Source organism: Ictalurus furcatus, chromosome 4 (assembly GCF_023375685.1).
Source record: "Ictalurus furcatus strain D&B chromosome 4, Billie_1.0, whole genome shotgun sequence".
Taxonomy (NCBI): domain Eukaryota; kingdom Metazoa; phylum Chordata; class Actinopteri; order Siluriformes; family Ictaluridae; genus Ictalurus; species Ictalurus furcatus.
In genome coordinates, this window is record NC_071258.1 from 3102538 (window position 1) to 3123930 (window position 21393).

Genomic DNA, 21393 nt, shown 5'->3' on the forward strand with positions numbered 1-21393 from the left:
CTTACATTTTGTGGAGGGTCTGCCACATTAAATAAAAGTACCTGTACAGAAAATGAATCCATACCTTCTGATATGAGAATTCAAGTGGTACAATGGTGCACCGTGGTATAATAAATGATAACCTATTTCTTATAGAACTAAATCATCTTTGGTCATGGAACCACAAACCAAAAGTACTATAATTGCTATCAGTAACGCAGACAAAAACGAGCAGTGGTAGTGAGTATAGAGTAAACAACAGAGTAAACAAAGTAAAATAGTTCTCTTTTACATTACCACACAGTAATGCAGATGCTTAAGTTTGCTAAGTTTATTTAATAAATGCTATTTCATTCTCCAGAATACGTACAGAAATTACATTGGTACTGTGATTTAACCCGAAAGCTTCAAACACAAAAGCCCTTAGACTGTGAGGATGGAGATAAAAACCTACTGTGGTATTTGCAATTTTGTTCTTTAATGCAGTGGTTTTCAAAGCCAGGGGGCGCCCGGGGGGCCTCAACAATTTGGTGTGAAAAATAAATTCTCACTCTGACAACCACACACACACACAATCATTATGTGTTTCCTAATTTCCTAATGTAATGTAATGTAAATATGTAAGGGTATGTATAAAAAAATGTTTATATGTATAAAAAAAGGGGGTATATTCAGAAGTCTGTATTTTTAATGTGTTTTAAAGACATCTTGCAAAAGGGGGGCCTCGGTCAAATGTTAATGCCATTCGGGGGGCCTTGCCCTGGAAAAGTTTGGGAACCCCTGCTTTAATGTATAGTTTATTTTGTTATGTAACATTTTCCATCCTGTCACATCAGCTGAAACATAAATTTTACTTCAGGACCTGTAGTTTTATATTCACTTTTATATCGGGTATTTTCATACAACTGAGCTACGTTTAAGTGACCTGTAACAGTTATTTTTCCTGTGTAGATGAGCTTGAGCCAGACATCAGGATCAGGCAGATCCGTGTGAATCAGTTTGGTCCCTGCACTTGTTAACTTCCTCTGTAGGTGCTGTACGAAAAGCGACTCAGGAGCAGTGGGATGTGGAATTTCTGAGAAGCATCCGTGATGGTGAAGACAATCTGCAGACAACAAGACAATGTCATTGTATTTTATGAACAAACATTGTGATCAAATGGTCTAAACAGGCAAACAGTCTTACTCATGAGACCAATGATCAATATTCTTTCTTTTTCCTTTAGAGTGAAAAAGGAAAAAAAAAAGGGTTGAGTGGAGAAAAAAGGTTCTTCAAGAGTTCTTTAAGGGTTCGTTGGATGATTAAGGATTCTTAGCTTCCAATAAAGGGTTCTCCATGAAATGCTTTCTGATAGGGACACACTGTTTTGTAGGATTCTACGTTTAAGAGTTCCCTCAGAGGGACAATCGAACAACCTGCAAGGGTTATACGTCATTTAGGAGTGTAACATACACTCAGGTCCAGAAGTATTTGGACAGTGACACAATTTTTGTAATTTTGCCGCTGTACACCATCACATTTGATTTGAAATGAAGCAATCAATATGTGATTGAAGTGTGGGTTTAAAAAATATTGCATTAACCATTTAGGATTTTTTTATTATTATTATTTTTTTTACAGAGTCCGTCCATTCGAGTCCATGGGCTCAAAAGTAATTGGACAATTAACCGATAAGCAATTTCATGACCAGATGTGGCCTGTTTCCTCGTTATATCATGACAAATTAAGGAGCTTAAATGCCTGGAAATGATTCCAAGTGTTGAATTTACATTTGGTAGCTGTTCATAACAATTACGGACCTGATTGTAAAATCTTTCCTCTTTTTACTTTAGGATTAATTGTATCTGTTTGTTGTGTGATGTATTACTTTATGAGACTGTAAAAGTGGCTTTGGGTGTGAGAATCAATCAATCAATCAATAAAAATAATAATAATTATTATTATTATTGTTACGTGTCTCATTTTTCGGAAATTTAAAGTCATTCATTCATTTTCATTTAGCTTTTTGTATAATATAATAGGAATAAATGATATCTTAAATGCAGCCCTGGTTACTTTAAAGGTTGGAGGAAGTAAATTAACATATAATTTAATTCGGGTGAACGCTTAATCTTTAATCTATAAAGCTTAATCTTTAAACCCTTAAAATCACTCAGAACTTATATAAAATAAAATCATGGATGTAATTAAAAAGAATGACAAAATGAAAGATTAATAAAAATTGTTAAATAAACAACAAACTAATAAAAATAAATAGTTCCTATACTGACTAATAAATATCTTGATGTTGTGGTTATACATAAAAGTGTTATTAGATAAGAAAAAAAAGGAAGAGAAGATATTTTATTACAGAATAAAAGGTGCCGGTCATGAGTTCAACACTAACTCAGAGTTCTCAATGAGATTTTTTAGCACACTGTTTCTTAAAAATGCAGCAACACTGCAACAACATGGGCATTAAAATGAATAACCCCTGAAAGGATTAAATCATAAAATGCATGTTTAAGTGGGACTTTTTCTCACTTACCTCAACGTACGGGTAGAAGCAAGTCTCCCCCAGTCCCTCCCAGTACTGTCCAGTCTCAAAGCGCATCTTATAGGTACCAGGACTGAAGGCTTCTCTAGTGATGAGACCTGGACATCGTCCATCATTGTTAGTAGTTCTACAGGGAACAGATTTATAAGAGATGTGATCTGATTGGTTAACACATTAAACATTAAGCCACAGTGACATTTTACCCTGTTGTTAGATGGTTCCAAGCTGGCGTCGTAGGATCCAGGAAGTACAGAGTGATGCTCATGCCGGCAGCTGGTATACCCCGGCCAGTGTTCAGCACATGAGTGGTGAGGGGGCTCGGCGGCAGAGCGCTCATTTCTGAACACTACAACGTGGAAAGTGTTAGTTCAGATAATGTCAGATTAGTACACAAATCCAAGGCTCATGAACTCGATATAAGGTTGGCCTGAAGCGAAAGGGATCACTACTAGAAGCAAACACATGTCTTTCACATCCCATGTCCTTTCCCCTTCGGTGAACTGACTTTTTTCCCAGCAATTTCATTAGCGTTCGTTCTGACAGCTGCTTTAGCTGTAAAATCAGAAAAGCGTACTTTTCAGGTGTTTCCCATATCATAAATGCTACAGCTCGACTGTAGATGTTGGCTAATACTTTTCATACATGTGGGTACCATATTGCCATCCTTGGTCCAAAAGTGCTGGAGTCTATCGGCGCTCATGAGTAACTTGAAACCTGAGTCAACGTTATACACCGAAGTGGCAAATGCCTCAGTTTTAACATGTGACTTTAATGCTGTGTTAACAAGTTTCACACCAATCTACTGTATATAATCAGAATCAGCCACCTGAGAGATGAAGACCATTTAAAAATCATGTTTTTAAGTTTAAATGAACTTTTACATGGCGTTTAAATGAAAATCTACATGGTTTTAGATTTTAGGATTAAAAAAAAAATGCTCAGTCTGCTGTTATTTTTCATTTGTTAATCTGTTGTGAAAACATTTGAGATTTTTACTCACACGGGATAATTACAGGGTCAGACATTAAACTAAGACTGGTCAATATTAGCTATCTATCACAGAGACATGACCAAAAGTGTCTGGTTTTAATAAAAATGAGTGAAACGCACTGCATTCTATGCTGTACATTTTAGAAGGTGTGACATATGGAAAATCTATATATTTCATTTTTGTACAGGTTTTTTACGTGGAATAAACAAAATATGGTATTTTTTGTGGTTTGTTGTGCGTGTTGTTGTTTTTGTTTTTAACTACAAGTGAGTCACAGTTAGTTTGGGTCACACCTGAAGCAATAAAATCCCAGCTGTGTTTGTTATTTTTTAAAAAAAATAGTATTCATCATACAATCCCACCCATCCATCAAATCCTTTCTCAATGTAAGCATTCTGCTACAGCCCAACCCTAGACTGAGACCTATTTATGGAATCCCGAATATTACCCTCTTAAAATGCACTACATGCTCATTGTTATTACTTGTGATAATAAAGAAACATCTGTAAAACCTATATGAAAAAAAAAAACAACCCCAAAGTGTCCTATTGCTATAAATTAAACGTTTGTACAATTTTTATTTCACGTGCAAAACTTTGTACAAACATGTACAGTATATGCGTGGGATGATAAGTTTGAATCAAATTTTCCTGCAATTGTTCAACTCAAACACGCATACAGTAAGTCACATGAACATTTGTCATAGACTAATGAATAATAATGAGCTGTTGTTATGATACAGGTTGTGGGCTATTATTATTATTTTTTACCTGATTTGCTGATAAAATATGATCTTTAATACGCTGCAATCTGGTGCTCATGTGTATTTCTTGTCTTTTCTAGCAGCCTTTAAATCCTACAGAATGAGCATACAGATGAACTTTGATATTAGGTTATTATACTGATATTAATCTATTATTTACAGCTGATATCTACAAAAATACATAAATGTGAGAGTAGAACTCTCTAATCATAGTCTGCAATTTACAGAACGCATTGCCTGACTAGAAATGATATTTACTGTGATAATACTCAGTAAGTGTACTTACAGTGTACAGGTTGGATATGTGTATCCGGGGTAAAGCCTGCAGGAGTGCAGGTCAGTGACCTCTCTATCATTCACCTGTCAGGGCAAAGTGCACGTGCGAATTTCACACAAATTAATATTACAGAACATAAAGTATTTGTAATTAAAATGTTCACTTAGTGTCCGTACTATGGCATGAAACGCGTCGATGAAGCGTTCAATCCAAAGATAAAGTTACTATATAACTCCTTAAACTGTTAAAATAAGGAAGTAGTGAGTCGTCGGTCACGTGACTAAGATGACGCGCCTGAGTGGCTGGTTTGAAAGGCCATGTGTACACACACACACACACACACACACACACACACATATATATATATATATATATATATATATATATATATATATATATATATATGAAAATTAATATTTGATATAGCTACAAACTTAAAATAAATACAGAGCAGGTTGTAGTAATATTAACTGTAGGTGGAGGCCAATCTTTTTTGTTTAATTCCTGGATAATAAAACTGACTGTATATAGTAGATCAGTGGTATTCATACTAATGTTGGGGAAAATACTGCTAAAGTTTTGTTTATGGGTTAAATATGTAAAGGTTTTGCAAGAGAGCAGCAGAATTCTTGAATTGTTACACAGTAAAAACAATATACTAAGATATAAAAATTTTTATACCTTGAATAGAGATCGCCCGATACAGTTTTTTCTTTTCCGATACTGATACTGAAACCTTAAGTACCAGCTGATACCGATACTCATCAAATATTTTTTTCTTTAAAAAATACTACCAAGTTTTAAAATGTACACTGTATTCCATCCATCCATCTTCTATACCGCTGATCCTTTTCAGGGTCACGGGGAACCTGGAGCCTATCCCAGGAGGCATGGGGCACAAGGCGGAGTACACCCTGGACAGGGTGCCAATCCATCGCAGGGCACAATCACATACAGGCTCACACACCCATTCATACACTATGGACAGTTTGGACATGCCAATCAGCTTACCGTGCATTCCTTTGGACTGGGGGAGGAAACCAGAGTACCCGGAGGAAACCCGGACAGCACGGGGAGAACATGCAAACTCCACACACACACAGGGCCACGGTGGGAATCGAACCCCCGACCCTGGAGGTGTGAGACCCACTTACATTGTATATATATATATATATATATATATAGTGTGCACACCTGACCATTACACCCATACTGTATGTGATTCTTCTCCAAACTGTTATCACAAAGTTGGATTGTATAGAATGTCTCTGTATGCTGTAGCATTACAATTTCCCTAAATCTAAACCAAAAATAAGGGACTAAATCTGGAATGGGATGTACAACAACCACATATGGGTGTGATGGCCAGGTGTCCGCAAACATTTGGCCACATAGTGTATTTCTAATATTTGTACATCAGTGACATTACAGAGTGGTCTGTGATTTGCTTGTAAAACAGTGGGTTGTTTATAATATCGATGTCAAACTTGAAAGTCAAAAATCAAAACAAACAAAAAAAGATCTTTCATTAAAATGCGAAAGAGCAGAAGAGACAGAGTCAGATATGCACCATGCTGTCACATCTTCACGTCATCATACTTTACTGTGATCAGATATAACATCTGGACATCATCTTCATCCAGTATGTGTCTTGGTGAAGGAGTTGTATTTTCTTTCTGCAGTGTAAATGTCACTTTTAATCGTCATGTGTGCTGGATTTAAATGACCAACTACAAACATTTGCCAACCACAAACATACTTTATGGCAGCCATAATCAGAGAAACAGGCCCCATTAATCTTTCTGCTCCACAGGGTTTTGTGCTGAAAACAACAAGCTGTGTTTGAGCACTCAGTTCAGATACATTGTGGAGCAAATTGGCTCACTGCACTTAGGACCTCAAATAAATTGGTCTTTTTTGTTGCCGTCTTTTGTCACAAACACAAATGTGACGATTGTACGTTATTTCTGGCGCGGAAGCAGTTTCGATCCCTCTGCTGCACCAGGGCTCGAGCTGAAACTGTGCAATGTTTTGACCTAACATCACGGCGTGAGCTGTGTGCCTGCAGCGTATCAAGACTTTTTTATATTAGACCCAGAGGTGTATCCACTTCCACTTATTCCCTGTGAGTGATTATAAGAACAAAACTGTGAATGCACGTAACGATCAGACAAAAAAATTACACAAAAATATGTTTTTCCCCCCTAATATAAGAAGACAACCCATTGCTAACAAACAGCATGACACTTCTAATGAAAGAGTCCTCGATATTTCTTTTATTTGTTCTCTTTTCCAAGATTAAAAACAAAAAGCAAGATAAAATCAGACAGCGAGAAACACACGGAACAAAGTTTTACAATATTAGACATTGTTACACGCTGACCCACACAGTTACTTTCAGGCTGAAGGGCCGTGTACACAGAAGAAGAGGATCCGTTAGTGTGTCTCGTTCAGAGATTAACAAGAAGTTCAAATGCCTGTGTCTCTACAGGGGTAAGCATGGAATGAGAGAAGTTTAGGAGTAAAATACACTGAAAGAAAGAAAGAAAGAAAAATGAAAAGCAGGGAATTGGGGAGAGGGAAGGAAGGAATGAGAGGAGAAAGAAAGAAAGAAAGAAAGAAAGAAATTAGGGAGAGGGAAGGAAGGAAGGGAAGAAGAAAGAAAGAAAGAAAGAAAGAAAGAAAGGAAAGCAGGGAATTAGGGAGAGGGATGGAAGGAAGGACAGAAGAAAGAAAGAAAGAAAGAAAGAAAGAAAGAAAGGAAAGCAGGGAATTGGGGAGAGGGAAGGAAGGAAGGACAGAAGAAAGAAAGAAAGAAAGAAAGAAAGGAAAGCAGGGAATTAGGGAGATGGAAGGAAGGAAGGACAGAAGAAAGAAAGAAAGAAAGAAAGAAAGGAAAGCAGGGAATTAGGGAGAGGGAAGGAAGGAAGGACAGAAGAAAGAAAGAAAGAAAGAAAGAAAGGAAGAAAGGAAAGCAGGGAATTAGGGAGAGGGAAGGAAGGAAGGACAGAAGAAAGAAAGAAAGAAAGAAAGAAAGAAAGAAAGAAAGAAAGAAAGGAAAGCAGGGAATTAGGGAGAGGGAAGGAAGGAAGGACAGAAGAAAGAAAGAAAGAAAGAAAGAAAGAAAGGAAAGCAGGGAATTAGGGAGATGGAAGGAAGGAAGGACAGAAGAAAGAAAGAAAGAAAGAAAGAAAGGAAAGCAGGGAATTAGGGAGAGGGAAGGAAGGAAGGACAGAAGAAAGAAAGAAAGAAAGAAAGAAAGAAAGAAAGAAAGAAAGGAAAGCAGGGAATTAGGGAGAGGGAAGGAAGGAAGGACAGAAGAAAGAAAGAAAGAAAGAAAGGAAAGCAGGGAATTAGGGAGAGGGAAGGAAGGAAGGACAGAAGAAAGAAAGAAAGAAAGAAAGGAAAGCAGGGAATTAGGGAGAGGGAAGGAAGGAAGGACAGAAGAAAGAAAGAAAGAAAGAAAAGCAGGGATTTAGAGAGCAGGAAGGAAGGAAGGACAGAAGAAAGAAAGAAAGAAAGAAAGAAAGAAAGAAGGAAAGAAAGAAGGAAAGAAAGAAGGAAAGAAATTCATGTTCATGTGGCCAGTCCCCCCCCCCCATTCAGATTAAATAATAATCAATAATATCCAAAATGTAAAATCACAGATGTGATACAGCTGAGTGCAAAAGTTTGCACACCTTTAGAATAAAATGAATAATTGAACCTACAGCAAAATAAAGCCTGCTTGCAGAATATTCCTGACCGATTTTGCCTTGTGTTTTATTCACTCACATAAAAGTTTGAACTTGTTGGAATTCTTCTGTGCTGTGTAGCTCAACTGTAAGACATTTTCCTTTTTTCAACCCAAACTTTTGCACCCAACTGTCACGCAAGCTGACACAGAAGACACAAAGGATCATGGTGTAATGAGCAATAATAATATATCCTTTTCTTTTCTTTTTCTTTTTCTTTGTATAATCCTAACACTATAACCAGAGCTGTCAGAAGAAGAGCAGGCTCTCCAGGCTGTAACTCATGATATTTAACTGAAGTCTTTGGCTGCTTTGCAGAATGCAGTTACTTTTGGGTTGATTTTTTTTTTTGTCCGCAGGTTTAGGGTTTTAGCTACATTAGAATTCATTATCAATAAACTAAAATATGCTGCAGCTGCCAGGTGAGGGGTCTGCAGTCATATTCCCTCCTAATCCCTTTATCAGTGCTAGTTCTGTTAGCTACATCAGCAGGTCTCAAACTACAAGGGCGAGGAGGACAGAGAAAGAAAGAAAGAAAGAAAGAAAGAAGGGAGGAGGAAGGAAGGGGACAAGAAAGAAAGGGTGGAGAAATAAAGAAAGAAAGAAAGCAGGGCAGTAAGGAGAAGGAAAGAAAGAAGGACAAAAAGGATTCAGGAAAGGAGAGAGAATGAAGGAAGGAAGGGGAAAGAAAGAAAGAAAGAAATAAGCAGGGAAGTAGGAAGAATGAAGGAAGGAATGAGAAAGGAAGGAAGAAAGAAAGAAAGAAAGAAAGAAAGAAAGAAAAAAGCAGGGAAGTAGGGAGAAGGAAGGACAAAAAGAATTCAGGGAAGTAGAGAGAATGAAGGAAAGAAGAAAGAAAGAAAGAAAGAAAGAGAGAAAGCAGGGAAGTAGGGAGAAGGAAGGAAGGAAAGAAGGAAGGACAAAAGGAATTCAGGGAAGTAGAGTGAATGAAGGAAGGAAGGAGAAAGAAAGAAAGAAAGAAAGAAAAAAGCAGGGAAGTAGGGAGAAGGAAGGACAAAAAGAATTCAGGGAAGTAGAGAGAATGAAGGAAAGAAGAAAGAAAGAAAGAAAGAAAGAGAGAAAGCAGGGAAGTAGGGAGAAGGAAGGAAGGAAAGAAGGAAGGACAAAAGGAATTCAGGGAAGTAGAGAGAATGAAGGAAAGAAGAAAGAAAGAAAGAAAGAAAGAAAGAGAGAAAGCAGGGAAGTAGGGAGAAGGAAGGAAGGAAAGAAGGAATGACAAAAGGAATTCAGGGAAGTAGAGTGAATGAAGGAAGGAAGGAGAAAGAAAGAAAGAAAGAAAGAAAGAAAAAAGCAGGGAAGTAGGGAGAAGGAAGGACAAAAAGAATTCAGGGAAGTAGAGAGAATGAAGGAAAGAAGAAAGAAAGAAAGAAAGAAAGAGAGAAAGCAGGGAAGTAGGGAGAAGGAAGGAAGGAAAGAAGGAAGGACAAAAGGAATTCAGGGAAGTAGAGTGAATGAAGGAAGGAAGGAGAAAGAAAGAAAGAAAGAAAGAAAGAAAAAAGCAGGGAAGTAGGGAGAAGGAAGGACAAAAAGAATTCAGGGAAGTAGAGAGAATGAAGGAAAGAAGAAAGAAAGAAAGAAAGAAAGAGAGAAAGCAGGGAAGTAGGGAGAAGGAAGGAAGGAAAGAAGGAAGGACAAAAGGAATTCAGGGAAGTAGAGAGAATGAAGGAAAGAAGAAAGAAAGAAAGAAAGAAAGAAAGAGAGAAAGCAGGGAAGTAGGGAGAAGGAAGGAAGGGAAGAAGGAAGGACAAAAGGAATTCAGGGAAGTAGAGTGAATGAAGGAAGGAAGGAGAAAGAAAGAAAGAAAGAAAGAAAGAAAGCAGGGAAGTAGGGAGAAGGAAGGAAGGAAAGAAGGAAGGACAAAAGGAATTCAGGGAAGTAGAGAGAATGAAGGAAGGAAGGAGAAAGAAAGAAAGAAAGAAAGCAGGGAAGTAGGGAGAAGGAAGGAAGGAAAGAAGGAAGGACAAAAGGAATTCAGGGAAGTAGAGAGAATGAAGGAAGGAAGGAGAAAGAAAGAAAGAAAGAAAGAAAGCAGGGAAGTAGGGAGAAGGAAGGAAGGAAAGAAGGAAGGACAAAAGGAATTCAGGGAAGTAGAGTGAATGAAGGAAGGAAGGAAAAAGGAAGAAAGAAAGAAAATCTAAAAGAACCAGTAAATCTGCTAAGAGTTTAAAAATTGTACGTTATTAAACACTATTTAATAAAAAAAAAGCTAAATAAACTTTGAGAGCTGCAGAGCTACATTACTGCATGATGTGTTATTATGCTCTTATGTATTATGATATTATATTATATTCTGTAGCTTTATGACCGTATCTAATAGTAAATAAGGAGACAGCGGATTAGGGAAACAGTTTTAATACCTCTTTGTTAAACACATATTTAAACATCATGATGTTGGAGCAGTGTCCAAGGCTTGGGAAGTGTAGATTTTGAGTTCTATGATATCGGGCTCTTTTTGGATGGGCTTATTTTTGTCACACAGACCTGGCAACCCGGCATGAAGAGCTAGAGAAGACAGGAATATTGTAGCCTCTTAAATGTGACTCTAAATCGTTGCTTTGTCACGGCAGTCAACCCAAACCATGCTCCACTTTTACACTATTCTCCCTCCATCACTAGAGGTGCTATTGAATCAGTGGCTCGCTGCCTTCCGTTCACATTGTCACGTGATCCGCTTGTATCGTCCATCCCACGGAATACTAATAAAACACTTTAAACTGAAATCCCGTTTGCCTTTCCGACTGCATTACATTCGCACCACTAAGATACATTTTTTATTAAACATGAGAATGAGAAATATTAAACCTGCACACATTAAGCAGGTGGTAGAGACATTACATAAAGGCTTAACACTTAGCTGAAAAGCTGATTTATCAGGATATGCAGTAATGGCCAGAAGAATTATAAAGACCTTTTAAAATTCCTAGAATAAAAAAAAAGCAACAACATTGAAATGACACGCAATACAATTTAATAAAGTTCTAGGAGTCGTAAGGAGAACGGGAGAACCTGTAAGGACACCTGACACTACAAACAGGATCGACAGCCAATACACGTACGTGCTATAAAGAACAAACTAAATGTAAATCTCACAACTTCCAACTTTACTGATGAGACCCAAGATTATTTATACAGTATATGCTGCATGTGCTGTGTCGTGAGCTGTCGGCATGGAGACAGAGGTGGGCTCTTCTTCTGCATGCGAGGCTCTTCTGTCTTGCTACATCGCTCAGCAGACCAGTCTGGAGACGACAGACATGAAACCGGATGTTAAAATCTTTACACAGCAAATACAACTTTATAGATATTGAGTGCACCGAGCACAATTTCTACCGAATTATCTATAAACCTATGAGAAAACAATGCCAAGTAAGTAATAAGAAGGCATATTTAGTAATATAAGAGTCTGTTATTTCTTTATTTTCCCATTTTCATGCCAGCTCTCGCCTATCTCATGATAGCTTTCCAACCGGAAAGTAGTGAACGCTTCCTCTGAGACATGAGAATCAGCCAACCGCATCTTTTCAAACTGCAGCTCTTGCTGTGTCACGTTTAAGCAATATCGCACAAGCAAGAGTACAGTTATACTGCATCGGATATCGGCACAGCTCTTAGTGTGAAATTGTGACAGTTTCATAACAAAGAAATGCGTATTGAGTAGTGAATGAGTTTGTACTAAATATAAGCACTCTTGGAATGCTGCTCGTCCAATCAAATTAGTGGACCAGAACTAACTGTTGTATGCTACAGCATAACACACATGTGCTATCCGCACTCTTGCACATACATGATCTCACAGATGCCCAAAACTCTCCTCCAGTTTTGAACAAAACGTCCTGTTTCTCTGAAAACCCTGTGTACTACGTAAGCTTTACATACGTTTACGGTATCTGCCCTTACTTCTGAAGCACTCTGTAGTTCCTTCTGGGATTTTTCTCCAGGATGAAGAAAGAGCTAGATGAAGGTTTAATTAAAGAGGCAGCAGGACAACCCTCAAGCAACATGGTGCAATAGTTTCATCTAGAGTTTATCAAAGCATGCACTAGTTTCTCAGCATTATTTTGCAGGGATTGTATAGGTCTTATTTTAGCTATACTTACGGTATGAAATGATAATATTATTACAGTGCACTAAGATCAAGCTCTAGGGTGTAAACAGCAACCGCACTACGGTCGGTAACCTCAGTATTCTTGTTTTATCAGAGAATTTATGCCGTTTTGGGTAGCTGAGCTGCAGAATCTGCGCAAACTGAGAGAAAAGTATCATTGTAATAATATAAGAAGTAACCTGAGAACGAAGAACTTTGAAAACTTAGAAATGAGTACCTATGCATTAGTTTCATTAAGCTAACGAGCTGTTAATTGAGTTCATTATCTCCAGAACCATTCAATACTTTATCTTTTAAAAAAAAACAAAACCTGCTGATGAAGTAATACGCCCCCTGTTTTCCAACGCCTAGGACTGAATATGAGCAGAAGAGAGACGCAAGCGAGAAGACCCAAACCCGGCCTCCGGGCTAAACGGTGATGCAAAAATGCAGCTACAGATCATTAGTATATAATTAGCTTAATTAACAGCTTGTAAGTTTCTATGTTACTTTATTTTATGAGCCAACCTACTTTTCAGTTCATTGCCACCGGAATAACCAGCAGTTTGTATAAAGTTAATGGTGTATAAACAATTAAGAATAAATAAACATTAGTGAAACAGTGATTTAATGGCTTTTTGCTTAATATTTTATAGTAACTAGTGCATCTGTTAAAGGATAGCTGACCAATGTCCTGAGTATTGCTAATGAGGCCAGTTTCGGATGGAAAGAAACTGTTTTTGTGGCGTGAGGTTTTGGTCTTGATGGACCGCAGGTTCTTGCCAGAGGGGAGTGCCTCGAAAGGTTTGTGTCTAGGGTGAGAGGGGTCAGCCACAATCTTAACTGCCCGCTTCAGGGTCCTGGAAGTGTACAGGTCATGAAAAGGTGGCAGATTGCCGCCAATCACCTTCTCAGCAGAGCGAACGACATGTTGGAGTTCATCTTTGTCCTTGGCAGCGGCAGCAGTGTACCAGATGGTGATGGAGGAGGTGAGTATGGACTGAATGATGGAGGTGCCATCATCGTCTTTGATAGGTTGAACTTCTTCAGCTGCTGCAGGAAGTACATCCTCTGGTGTGCTTTTTTAATCGGAGAGTTGATGTTTAGCTCCCACTTGAGGTCCTGGGTGATGATTGTTCCCAGGAAGTGTAAGGAGTCCACGGTATCGACTGGGAAGTCACACAGGATGTTGGGGGCAGGTGGGTCTGGGTTCTTCCTGAAGTCTTCCAACATCTCCACTGTTTTCACAGCGTTGAGCTTCAGGTTGTTCTGACTGCACCAGGTCACCAGATGGTCAATCTCCCACCTGTAGGCAGACTCATCCTCCTCAGAGATGAGCCCAATAAGGGTGGTGTCGTCCGCAAACTTCAGTAGTTTGACGAACTGGTGACTGGAGGTGCAGCTGTTGGTGTAGAGAGAGAAGAGTAGAGGAGAAAGAATACAGCCTTGGGGTTGGGGGGAGCCAGTACCGATGGTCCGGGAGTCAGAGACATGTTTTCCTGGTCTCACATGCTGCCTCCTGGCGTAGGTTCCTGAGGAGTCCAGGTGCTGGAGGATGAAGTGGAGGGCCATGTTAACTGCATCATCTACAGACCTGTTGGCTCTGTAGGCAAACTGCAGAGGGTCCAGGAGAGGGTCTGTGATGGATTTGATGTGGGACAGCACAAGGCACTCAAAGGACTTCATTACCATAGATGTCAGAGCAACAGGTCTGTGGTCATTAAGTCCTGTGATCCTGGGCTTTTTGGGGACAGGGATAATAGTGTTGAAGGTCTTGAAGCAGGCTGGCACATGGCATATCTCCAGTGAAGTGTTCAAGATGTCTGTATCACATGCTGTTATCATTTAATTTATAGCAGCACTTTCTCATAAAGTTAACCAGACCAAAAAATTGCAGCTTGTCATGTTACCAAGAAACAGCAAACCACAAAGTCCTCTGTCCTGCAGACTTTCCAGTGGAAGAAACCTTAACAGTCCCCCCAGAAAGTTCATCAACAACAACATGAATCAATTTGAACTCATTTTCATTACCTGAGTTGTGCCTCTTTACATTTCGTCCTCCATGTCAGAGTTGTGATCATTTGTCTGGAGTAGAGAGAAACACAGAGACTCTTTAGAACCGATACTTCAACGCGTAGCTGTAATATGTTCATACTGTAGTTGTCATGAAGAGAGCACGGCGCACTACACGGTGCTCTAAGTGAATGAGAAGTGAGTCACTTTATTCGATCTCAGATCAGTCATTTTCCCAGCAGCGCTGCCTAATGGCTGGGAATGAAGTCACGCTGGGATGACAGAGAGAGACAAGTCAGCTCTCGCTAAGCTTCTCCGCTCTAACATATGGGCTCTCGCTAAGAGAGACGGAGATCTCATCATTTATGGAGGAGCACAACTAGACTGGAAAACAGTTGGAAAACAAAAAGAGCTGGAGGAAATGAGATATGTGGCACTACCTAATTACGTAGAGGTGTACATGTAGAATATCTGATTGGATCTTTGGTGCAAAAATGGTACCACTGCATAGGTTTCATGGAGTATCGGCGCTCTATAGTTCCTGATACTGTAGGGATTTAGTCGTAATACTGGCAACGCTGCAATGATCATTTAAAACAATACCAGCTAGATGTGACTCGTTATTTATGCATGAACTGCAATGATTTGATGCGATCTGAAGTCAGAGGTCACCAACCCTGTTCCTGGAGATCTACCTCAATGAAGCTCCAGCTATAATCGTGCCCACCTGACCATCTAATCATTGCCTTAGGAAGTTCTTAATCAACTAAAACAGGTGTGTTAGATTTTGGTTGGAGATGAAACCTGCAGGAAGCTAGATCTCAAGGAGGAGGGTTGGTGACCGCTGCTGTAAAGCATATAATATGTAAGCGGAACCAGACTAAATGTCAGAAACCAAGCCGGGATAGAACAATGAGTGAGAGAGAGAGCATGAGAGAGAGAGAGAGGCAGACTTCTATTTAAAGTTACCTGAAAAAAATCATTGAGTTCATTGAAACTCGGGTACGATTAGAAAAGACGATCTTTGCATGATTAACAGTTCTACTTGGAACATTTATTGTACACAGAGTCCATAGTCCCATTAACGGTTCCTCCAGAGGGGCGAAGTAAGGAACTGTTTTTTTTAGAAGCTTTTATAAAAGTGCACTTTAAACTCCCATTAATATGTTTGTGGTAATTAACTTCATTAATATTTACACCCAGAGACCAGAGTTGAGCTGATTATCAACATTGTAGTAACTTGATTGATGTAATTTGATTTATGCAAATTTATGTGGTTAGAGCCGAAATGCAAGCTTTAACTGTTTAGTTAACAAGCATTAAGCCGAAGTAAGCCAAACGTACCTTGTTGCACTGTTAACATTACTGACAGTTTATTAATGCTAAAGCTCATGAAGTAAATATTAGAATGTTTGCTTTCAGCTCATTTGTATAATAATCAAAGAAGATGAAAATGCATTTTAAAAATGTGCTCTCGTGCTTTTATGTCATATTGCAATTAACAGCAAAAAAAAAAAAACCCAAACAAAAAAACCAAACAAACCTGATCTGCTTTATTTTCTTTCACCTGATTATTATTATTTGTTTTTCACATTTAAAGGAAAGAGCTTGCTTTAAAGGGGATGCTCTAGAGATTATAAATCAACTCAATTTACACAAATGAACCAGTTCAAAAGTTTCCATACTGTACGCTTGATTATTAACACCGTGTGTCGTTACCTGGATGATCAACGACTGTGTTTATGTTTTGTGAGAGTTCTTCACGAGCCCCTTGTTTGTCCTGAGCAGTTAAACAACCCACTGTTCTTCAGAAAAATCCTCCAGGTCCTGCACATTCTCTGCTTTTCCAGCATCTTCTGCATATTTGACTCCTTTCCAACAGACTATATGATGCTGAGATCCGTCTTTTCACACCGAAGACAACCGAGGGGCTCGTACACGACTATTACAAAAGGTGCACACGTTCACCGATGCTCAAGAATGCAACACGGTACATTAAGAGCCAGGGGGGTGTAAACTTTTGAGCACGACGATCGGTGTAAATTATTATTTTGTTTAAGGATCTTATTATTATTTTTTTTTCATATAGTACTACCCTTCAGAAGCTACATAAGATATTTACATGTTTCCCAGAAGACAAAAAAAAACCCAAAACACCGATCATCCTGTTCAAAAGTTTACACCCCCCGGCTCTTAATGTATGTAAACTTACTCTTAGTGTATGTAAACTCATGAACTCAACTGTATGCGTTTAAATAACAGTAGTTTTACACGAGTGGGATTTTTTTTTCTAAAAGTAAGTGCCGGTTGTCGATGTGAGGAGGCTGATAGAGGATTTCTACTGCATTTCACACCCATGAAACAAAAACATTACCTAGTGAGGGTAGTGATTTTGGGGGAAAAAGAAAAAAAAAAGCTCTTGGTTATATTAACAAAGCAGCAGAGTAATTACGGCTTTGCTATTGTGCGCAGGAAACACGGAAGGGGGCTAAACGTACTTCATTTGTCACTGTCACCAGGTAGAGGACCAAGGTAATTACACATAATTGTAATGTGGCTTCTGGAATAATAGTTGTGTCTATATATAGTTGTCTCTATATAAGGCTCTGAAAAGGCTTGACAGCAAAAGTGCTCTCTGCACTGGCTTTTCTTCCCAATAAGTACCTTAACCGTGCTGTTGTGTGTGTGTGTGTGTGTGTGTGTGTGTGTGTGTGTGTGTGCGGGTGTGTGGATGCAATCTAAGAATGAAAGAAAAATGTGCTAGCTTAGTGGAAATTTATGCTGCAACAAGCAAATCTGTCTCATGTGTCACACTAATAACGGCGTGATTAGATGGCTTTTCTGTTTGTTTTGTGAGGTGGTGGTGGGATGATATGTTTACTGAGGATACAGAGCTCCACTGTGAATTAGTTCAGTGTGAGACTTCCATGTTTTGGCTCTTTTAGCTGGAGAAATTTTGTCTGTCGGAAGCAGGCATAGTTTTGCATTTAACGCATTTATCAGCTGTCACTGCGATTCGCCACGCTCACATTCCTCATTGTGCTTATCTCATTTCTGCCACGTTCTCAACAAGGGCACACAACCATGCACACACACACACACACACACACACACACACACACGCACGCACGCATTGTCCTCTTTAAATCCATTGATTACTGTTTGGTTATCTTTAGAGACGCAGAAGCAGGGTATGCGAGTGAATTTAGATTAAATAAAGCTTGTCACCATGTGCAGCTCGTCGTCGCTGGCCTCTCCCAGCTCAGGAGTGTCTCTCCGGGCACAGCGGCGTGGGCTGGGGGTTCTGGGAGATCCCTCTCGACTGCTGGTTGATGGGTGGTACGGTGAACCGCCTGAGCTTCCACCATGAGAAAATGGAGAACCTGCAGCACATAAAGACAGATTTAAGCCTTAACAGAGTGCAATGCTGTTGTAAAAAACTGAAATGCTACAGTTGAGTAAATGCTTGCACTCCCCATGGTTTCAGAATGGAAAAAGGGAAAATGAATTTTTCATCGTGGTGGATCCGGAACCAATCCCAGGAACACTCGACATGATGCAGATAAACAGCCTGAGTGGGGTGGCAGTCCAGTACATTGCAGGTTACCATGCACACACACATTCACACCTAGGGGCAATTTAGCATAGCTAAACCACCTACTGAGATGTTTTTAGGAGTTTGGAAGAAACCCACAGGGAGATCTGTCTCAACGCTACCTGCTGCACCACCATGTCACTCAAAAAAGACACATGTACATCTATTTCACTACATGTCTACATGATAATAGAATTCCAAGACATGCCAAAGCCACAACATAAGACGAAACCAACAGAACATACCCAAGAAGGTGGACTGAGTAGCCAAAAGAAGTTATAAAGGCACATTCGGAAAGTTTTAACTGCTATGATCACATTTGCTTTCCTATCAATATCTTAACATACACCATATGACAACTTTTATTTGTAAAACGTAAAACCTTATTGGTATAAATGACATTTGCCTTCTTCAGTTTGTGCAAAAGGTACGCAAACTTTTGCACCTGACTGTACGTCCATGACTGAGTTGCTCTCAAGACTGAGTATTCAAAAAGATACAGAAATCATGTTCCATTCATTATGAGGTGATTTAGATTTGAGTTATTTAAATAATATATACTTTTTAAATTGTATTTTGGAACTGCGGTTTGTCCCATTTATTGCCTATCAGTCACTTATTTACACCCGCCAGCTACCATCAGGAGGATCCACAAGCATCTGCTTCCATTTCTATACACTGTATATAGTTTACAGTGCGAATCAATGAGGAAAAAGATACACTGTGTGCTTTAAAATATCAAAAAGTTTTGTAATTGACTTTAAGTGCCACTAAATATTACACAGGAGCATTTTCAGTAGTCTTAAATTGGTTCAAAACGACTCCATGAGAACGAGACAGCGCTCCCTGAAGTAAACCTTCATAAAGCCACAAAGCTGACAGTCATATTGGTTTTTCATCTATTCAAAAAATCTATATATCACACCGAAAAAAAATTGCATTTTCCCTATCTTTCATCATTAAACTTAAGCCGTAGAGATTTGGATAGGTTTTTATTTATTTATTTTTTTGGACTAATCTCTGGTAAACTGATCGAGCAACGAAGCCCCTCAGTGCACTCACGTTACTGACTCAGACACATCGATCGCTCATCATCAGCAAAGCTGTAATTAAAGCAGGGATGGATTAGACAGAACTAAAGACATGTGGTGAAGAAAAGGGAGAGAGAGAGCCTTGGAGAAACTGAGCTGCCCATCAGAGATTAGAGAAAGACGACTGAACGTACTGTATAAATGAACACAAACGCACACGTGGGCCGGTTTCACAAACCGCATCATTTCTCACCGCCTCAGATCCTTGATTTAATTAACAGATCGGAAGCAGTTATTTTAGCGCCTTAAACTCAGCTATTTATCTTAAAGCTTATTATTCAGCAACTTCAATGAATTATTGAGTAACTACAGTGTAATTAATAGGCATGGTGAGAATGAGGAATGCAAATCTGGACCTGCTGACAGCTCCTTTAATGTTTATAATAATGAGTCTTTATTTCTCACATATACATTACAGCACAGTGGAATTCTTTTCTTCGGATACCCCAGCATGTTAGGAAGTTGGGGTCAGAGTGTAGCCATGATACAGCGCCCCTGGAGCAGAGAGGGTTAAGGGCCTTGCCCAAGGGCCCAAAAGTGAGAGCTTTGCAGTGCTGGGGCTTGAACCCCCGACCTTCTGATCAGTAACCCAGAGCCTTAACCGCCAAGCATTGAAATAAAAACATGTAACAGAATTCGTCAAAAATATTGACAAATCTGATATGTGGAAATCTGTATATATGGAAATCTGATAATAGGGCCACAGATGATATATGCTGTCATATATTAATGTCTGTCATTACAAAGTTTAAAATAGTCTATTGTCGAATATGATTACATTAACAATAATTCAATGACGATCGAATACATTATATGATCATTGAATTGAAATAAAATGATGACTGGCCAGTAAGTTACTTTTACGTAGCTCTTTACGTCTACAACTGTGTTTTCTCTGCTAACACTATCATTCTGGCAGATTTTTAATTCGATAAACGAAAACCTGTGAGTATATCACAATAATAACTGAAATCTGTATTAATCCTCTGGGATTTAAACCAATAAAATAGATATACAACAGCCATTGTTCTGCTCATACGCTAATCTTTGATCATTATGTTGCTTAGCAACCAAAGCTTACTGTTAACAGGCAACTTCGCATGGCAGAATTTTTTTTTTTTTTTTAATATTATTACTAATAAATTTAATCACTTACCAAAAATATAGAACATTACAGAAGGTTTAAGGTTAGGCTTAAGGGTGAGGTTAGTATCAGAACCTTTTCTTACATCTTAATTTGTATAAAAGTAAACCTCAGCATCCTTATTAAATTAAATTCATACAGATATAAGAGATAAGATATGGGTTTTTTTATTCATTAAAATAGCTAATTGTAGCCAAAAAAAAAAAAAAAAGATAATACAAATGGATCGAACTGGTTATTTCAATATCATTTCAAGATAGTCTTTTGAGATGGGTCTAAATACAAGTAAAAGCTTATATTTATACTCAGGTAAAGTATAAATCTCATATTTAAGTATGGTAACAAAGTTATTGAAGGGATGATATTAAATCCCACTTGGTATGTGTATGTGTATGTGTATATGGTTGTAATGGCAAAAAAAAAAAAAAAAAAAAATTGCAGTCACAATGAGGTGGTAAAGCTCAAGGCCTCTTTATAGAGATTAACACTAGGGGGCAACATAAGCTCAACTGCTTCATTTCACACCAGTCCAAGTCTCTCTATATATTTTTTTCTTGTAAACTTATTAAAGGATCAGACAGAAAAAAAGAGGTTCAGAGAGTTCACCCTTGTAGCTGGAAACGACTGACCTGTGTGCTCCTGCCTTTGTCTGTCCATCCTGTCCAGACTGTCAAGCAGGCCATCAATCTGAACCTTTATCATCGTCAACTCTCGCTTTATGGTCTGCAGCTCCTCCATTTTCACTGCAGAGACATATTGAGATAGAGATAGAGATAGAGATAGAGACGGAGAATTCCCACTTCACACCAAAGGTTAGAATGAAAGTAAAAAAAAAAAAAAAACTGCCCATAAAAACAGCTTTTTTTGTGTGAAATATTGACTGGGCTTGAGATGGAAGCAGATGCTATCGCTTCATTTGTAGAGGCTACTTCAAACAACTGCACGCACAAATCACTCTGGAGAGTCTCTTTTTGTTCTCTTGAACCCCAGATTCACTCTAAACCCTCTTTCAGAGCATCTATGCCAGTGTAAAAGTCACGATATAATAAACAGGTTGGAGAATGAACAGCAAAGACATAAATGAGACAGTGTGATAGAAATAAAATTATAGAGTGATACACTGAACAAGCCATCATTTGGAACCCCGGAACTCTGAGACGCTGAG

The 21393-nt window shown here is 38.7% G+C and overlaps 2 protein-coding genes across 4 annotated transcripts in view; both read right to left on the reverse strand.

The window, feature by feature from the left end:
- Positions 1-295: 295 nt before the first annotated feature.
- uraha (urate (5-hydroxyiso-) hydrolase a) lies at positions 296-4823 on the reverse strand. 2 transcript variants are annotated; one of them, XM_053622546.1, is made up of 6 exons: positions 4723-4823; positions 4556-4629; positions 4277-4362; positions 2719-2861; positions 2507-2642; positions 296-1084 (listed from the first exon to the last, which is right to left on the reverse strand). In XM_053622546.1, the coding sequence occupies exons 3-6, from the start codon at positions 4325-4327 to the stop codon at positions 995-997; spliced, it is 420 nt and encodes a 139-aa protein (XP_053478521.1). In that variant the 5' UTR covers positions 4328-4362; positions 4556-4629; positions 4723-4823; the 3' UTR covers positions 296-994. The 2 variants fall into 2 exon arrangements, with proteins under 2 accessions (XP_053478521.1, XP_053478524.1); XM_053622549.1 differs by lacking the exon at positions 4277-4362 and having other exon boundaries at positions 4723-4822.
- A 1979-nt stretch (positions 4824-6802) lies between these two features.
- The window catches only part of LOC128606430 (RNA-binding Raly-like protein), a 102811-nt gene continuing 88220 nt past the window's right edge, over positions 6803-21393 (reverse strand). The window contains exons 5-8 of one of the 2 annotated variants that reach the window (XM_053622551.1): positions 20858-20971; positions 17627-17781; positions 14417-14470; positions 11407-11540 (exon numbers count right to left, since the gene is read on the reverse strand). In XM_053622551.1, the coding sequence (XP_053478526.1) occupies positions 14432-14470; positions 17627-17781; positions 20858-20971 (308 nt within the window). In that variant the 3' untranslated portion in view covers positions 11407-11540; positions 14417-14431. Of the gene's footprint in view, positions 11541-14416; positions 14471-17626; positions 17782-20857; positions 20972-21393 lie in introns of both variants that reach the window. The other variant, XM_053622550.1, reaches the window with a different exon arrangement.

Excerpts from the sequence above, each read along its gene's own strand:
- uraha (XM_053622546.1), bottom strand. The coding sequence starts at position 4,327 with ATGAGCACCAGATTGCAGCGTATTAAAGATCATATTTTATCAGCAAAT. Across the intron at positions 2,643-2,718 it reads TGGAACCATCTAACAACAGG|AACTACTAACAATGATGGAC; the intron begins GTAAAATGTCAC and ends TGTTCCCTGTAG. Across the intron at positions 1,085-2,506 it reads GCTTCTACCCGTACGTTGAG|ATTGTCTTCACCATCACGGA; the intron begins GTAAGTGAGAAA and ends TGTTGTCTGCAG.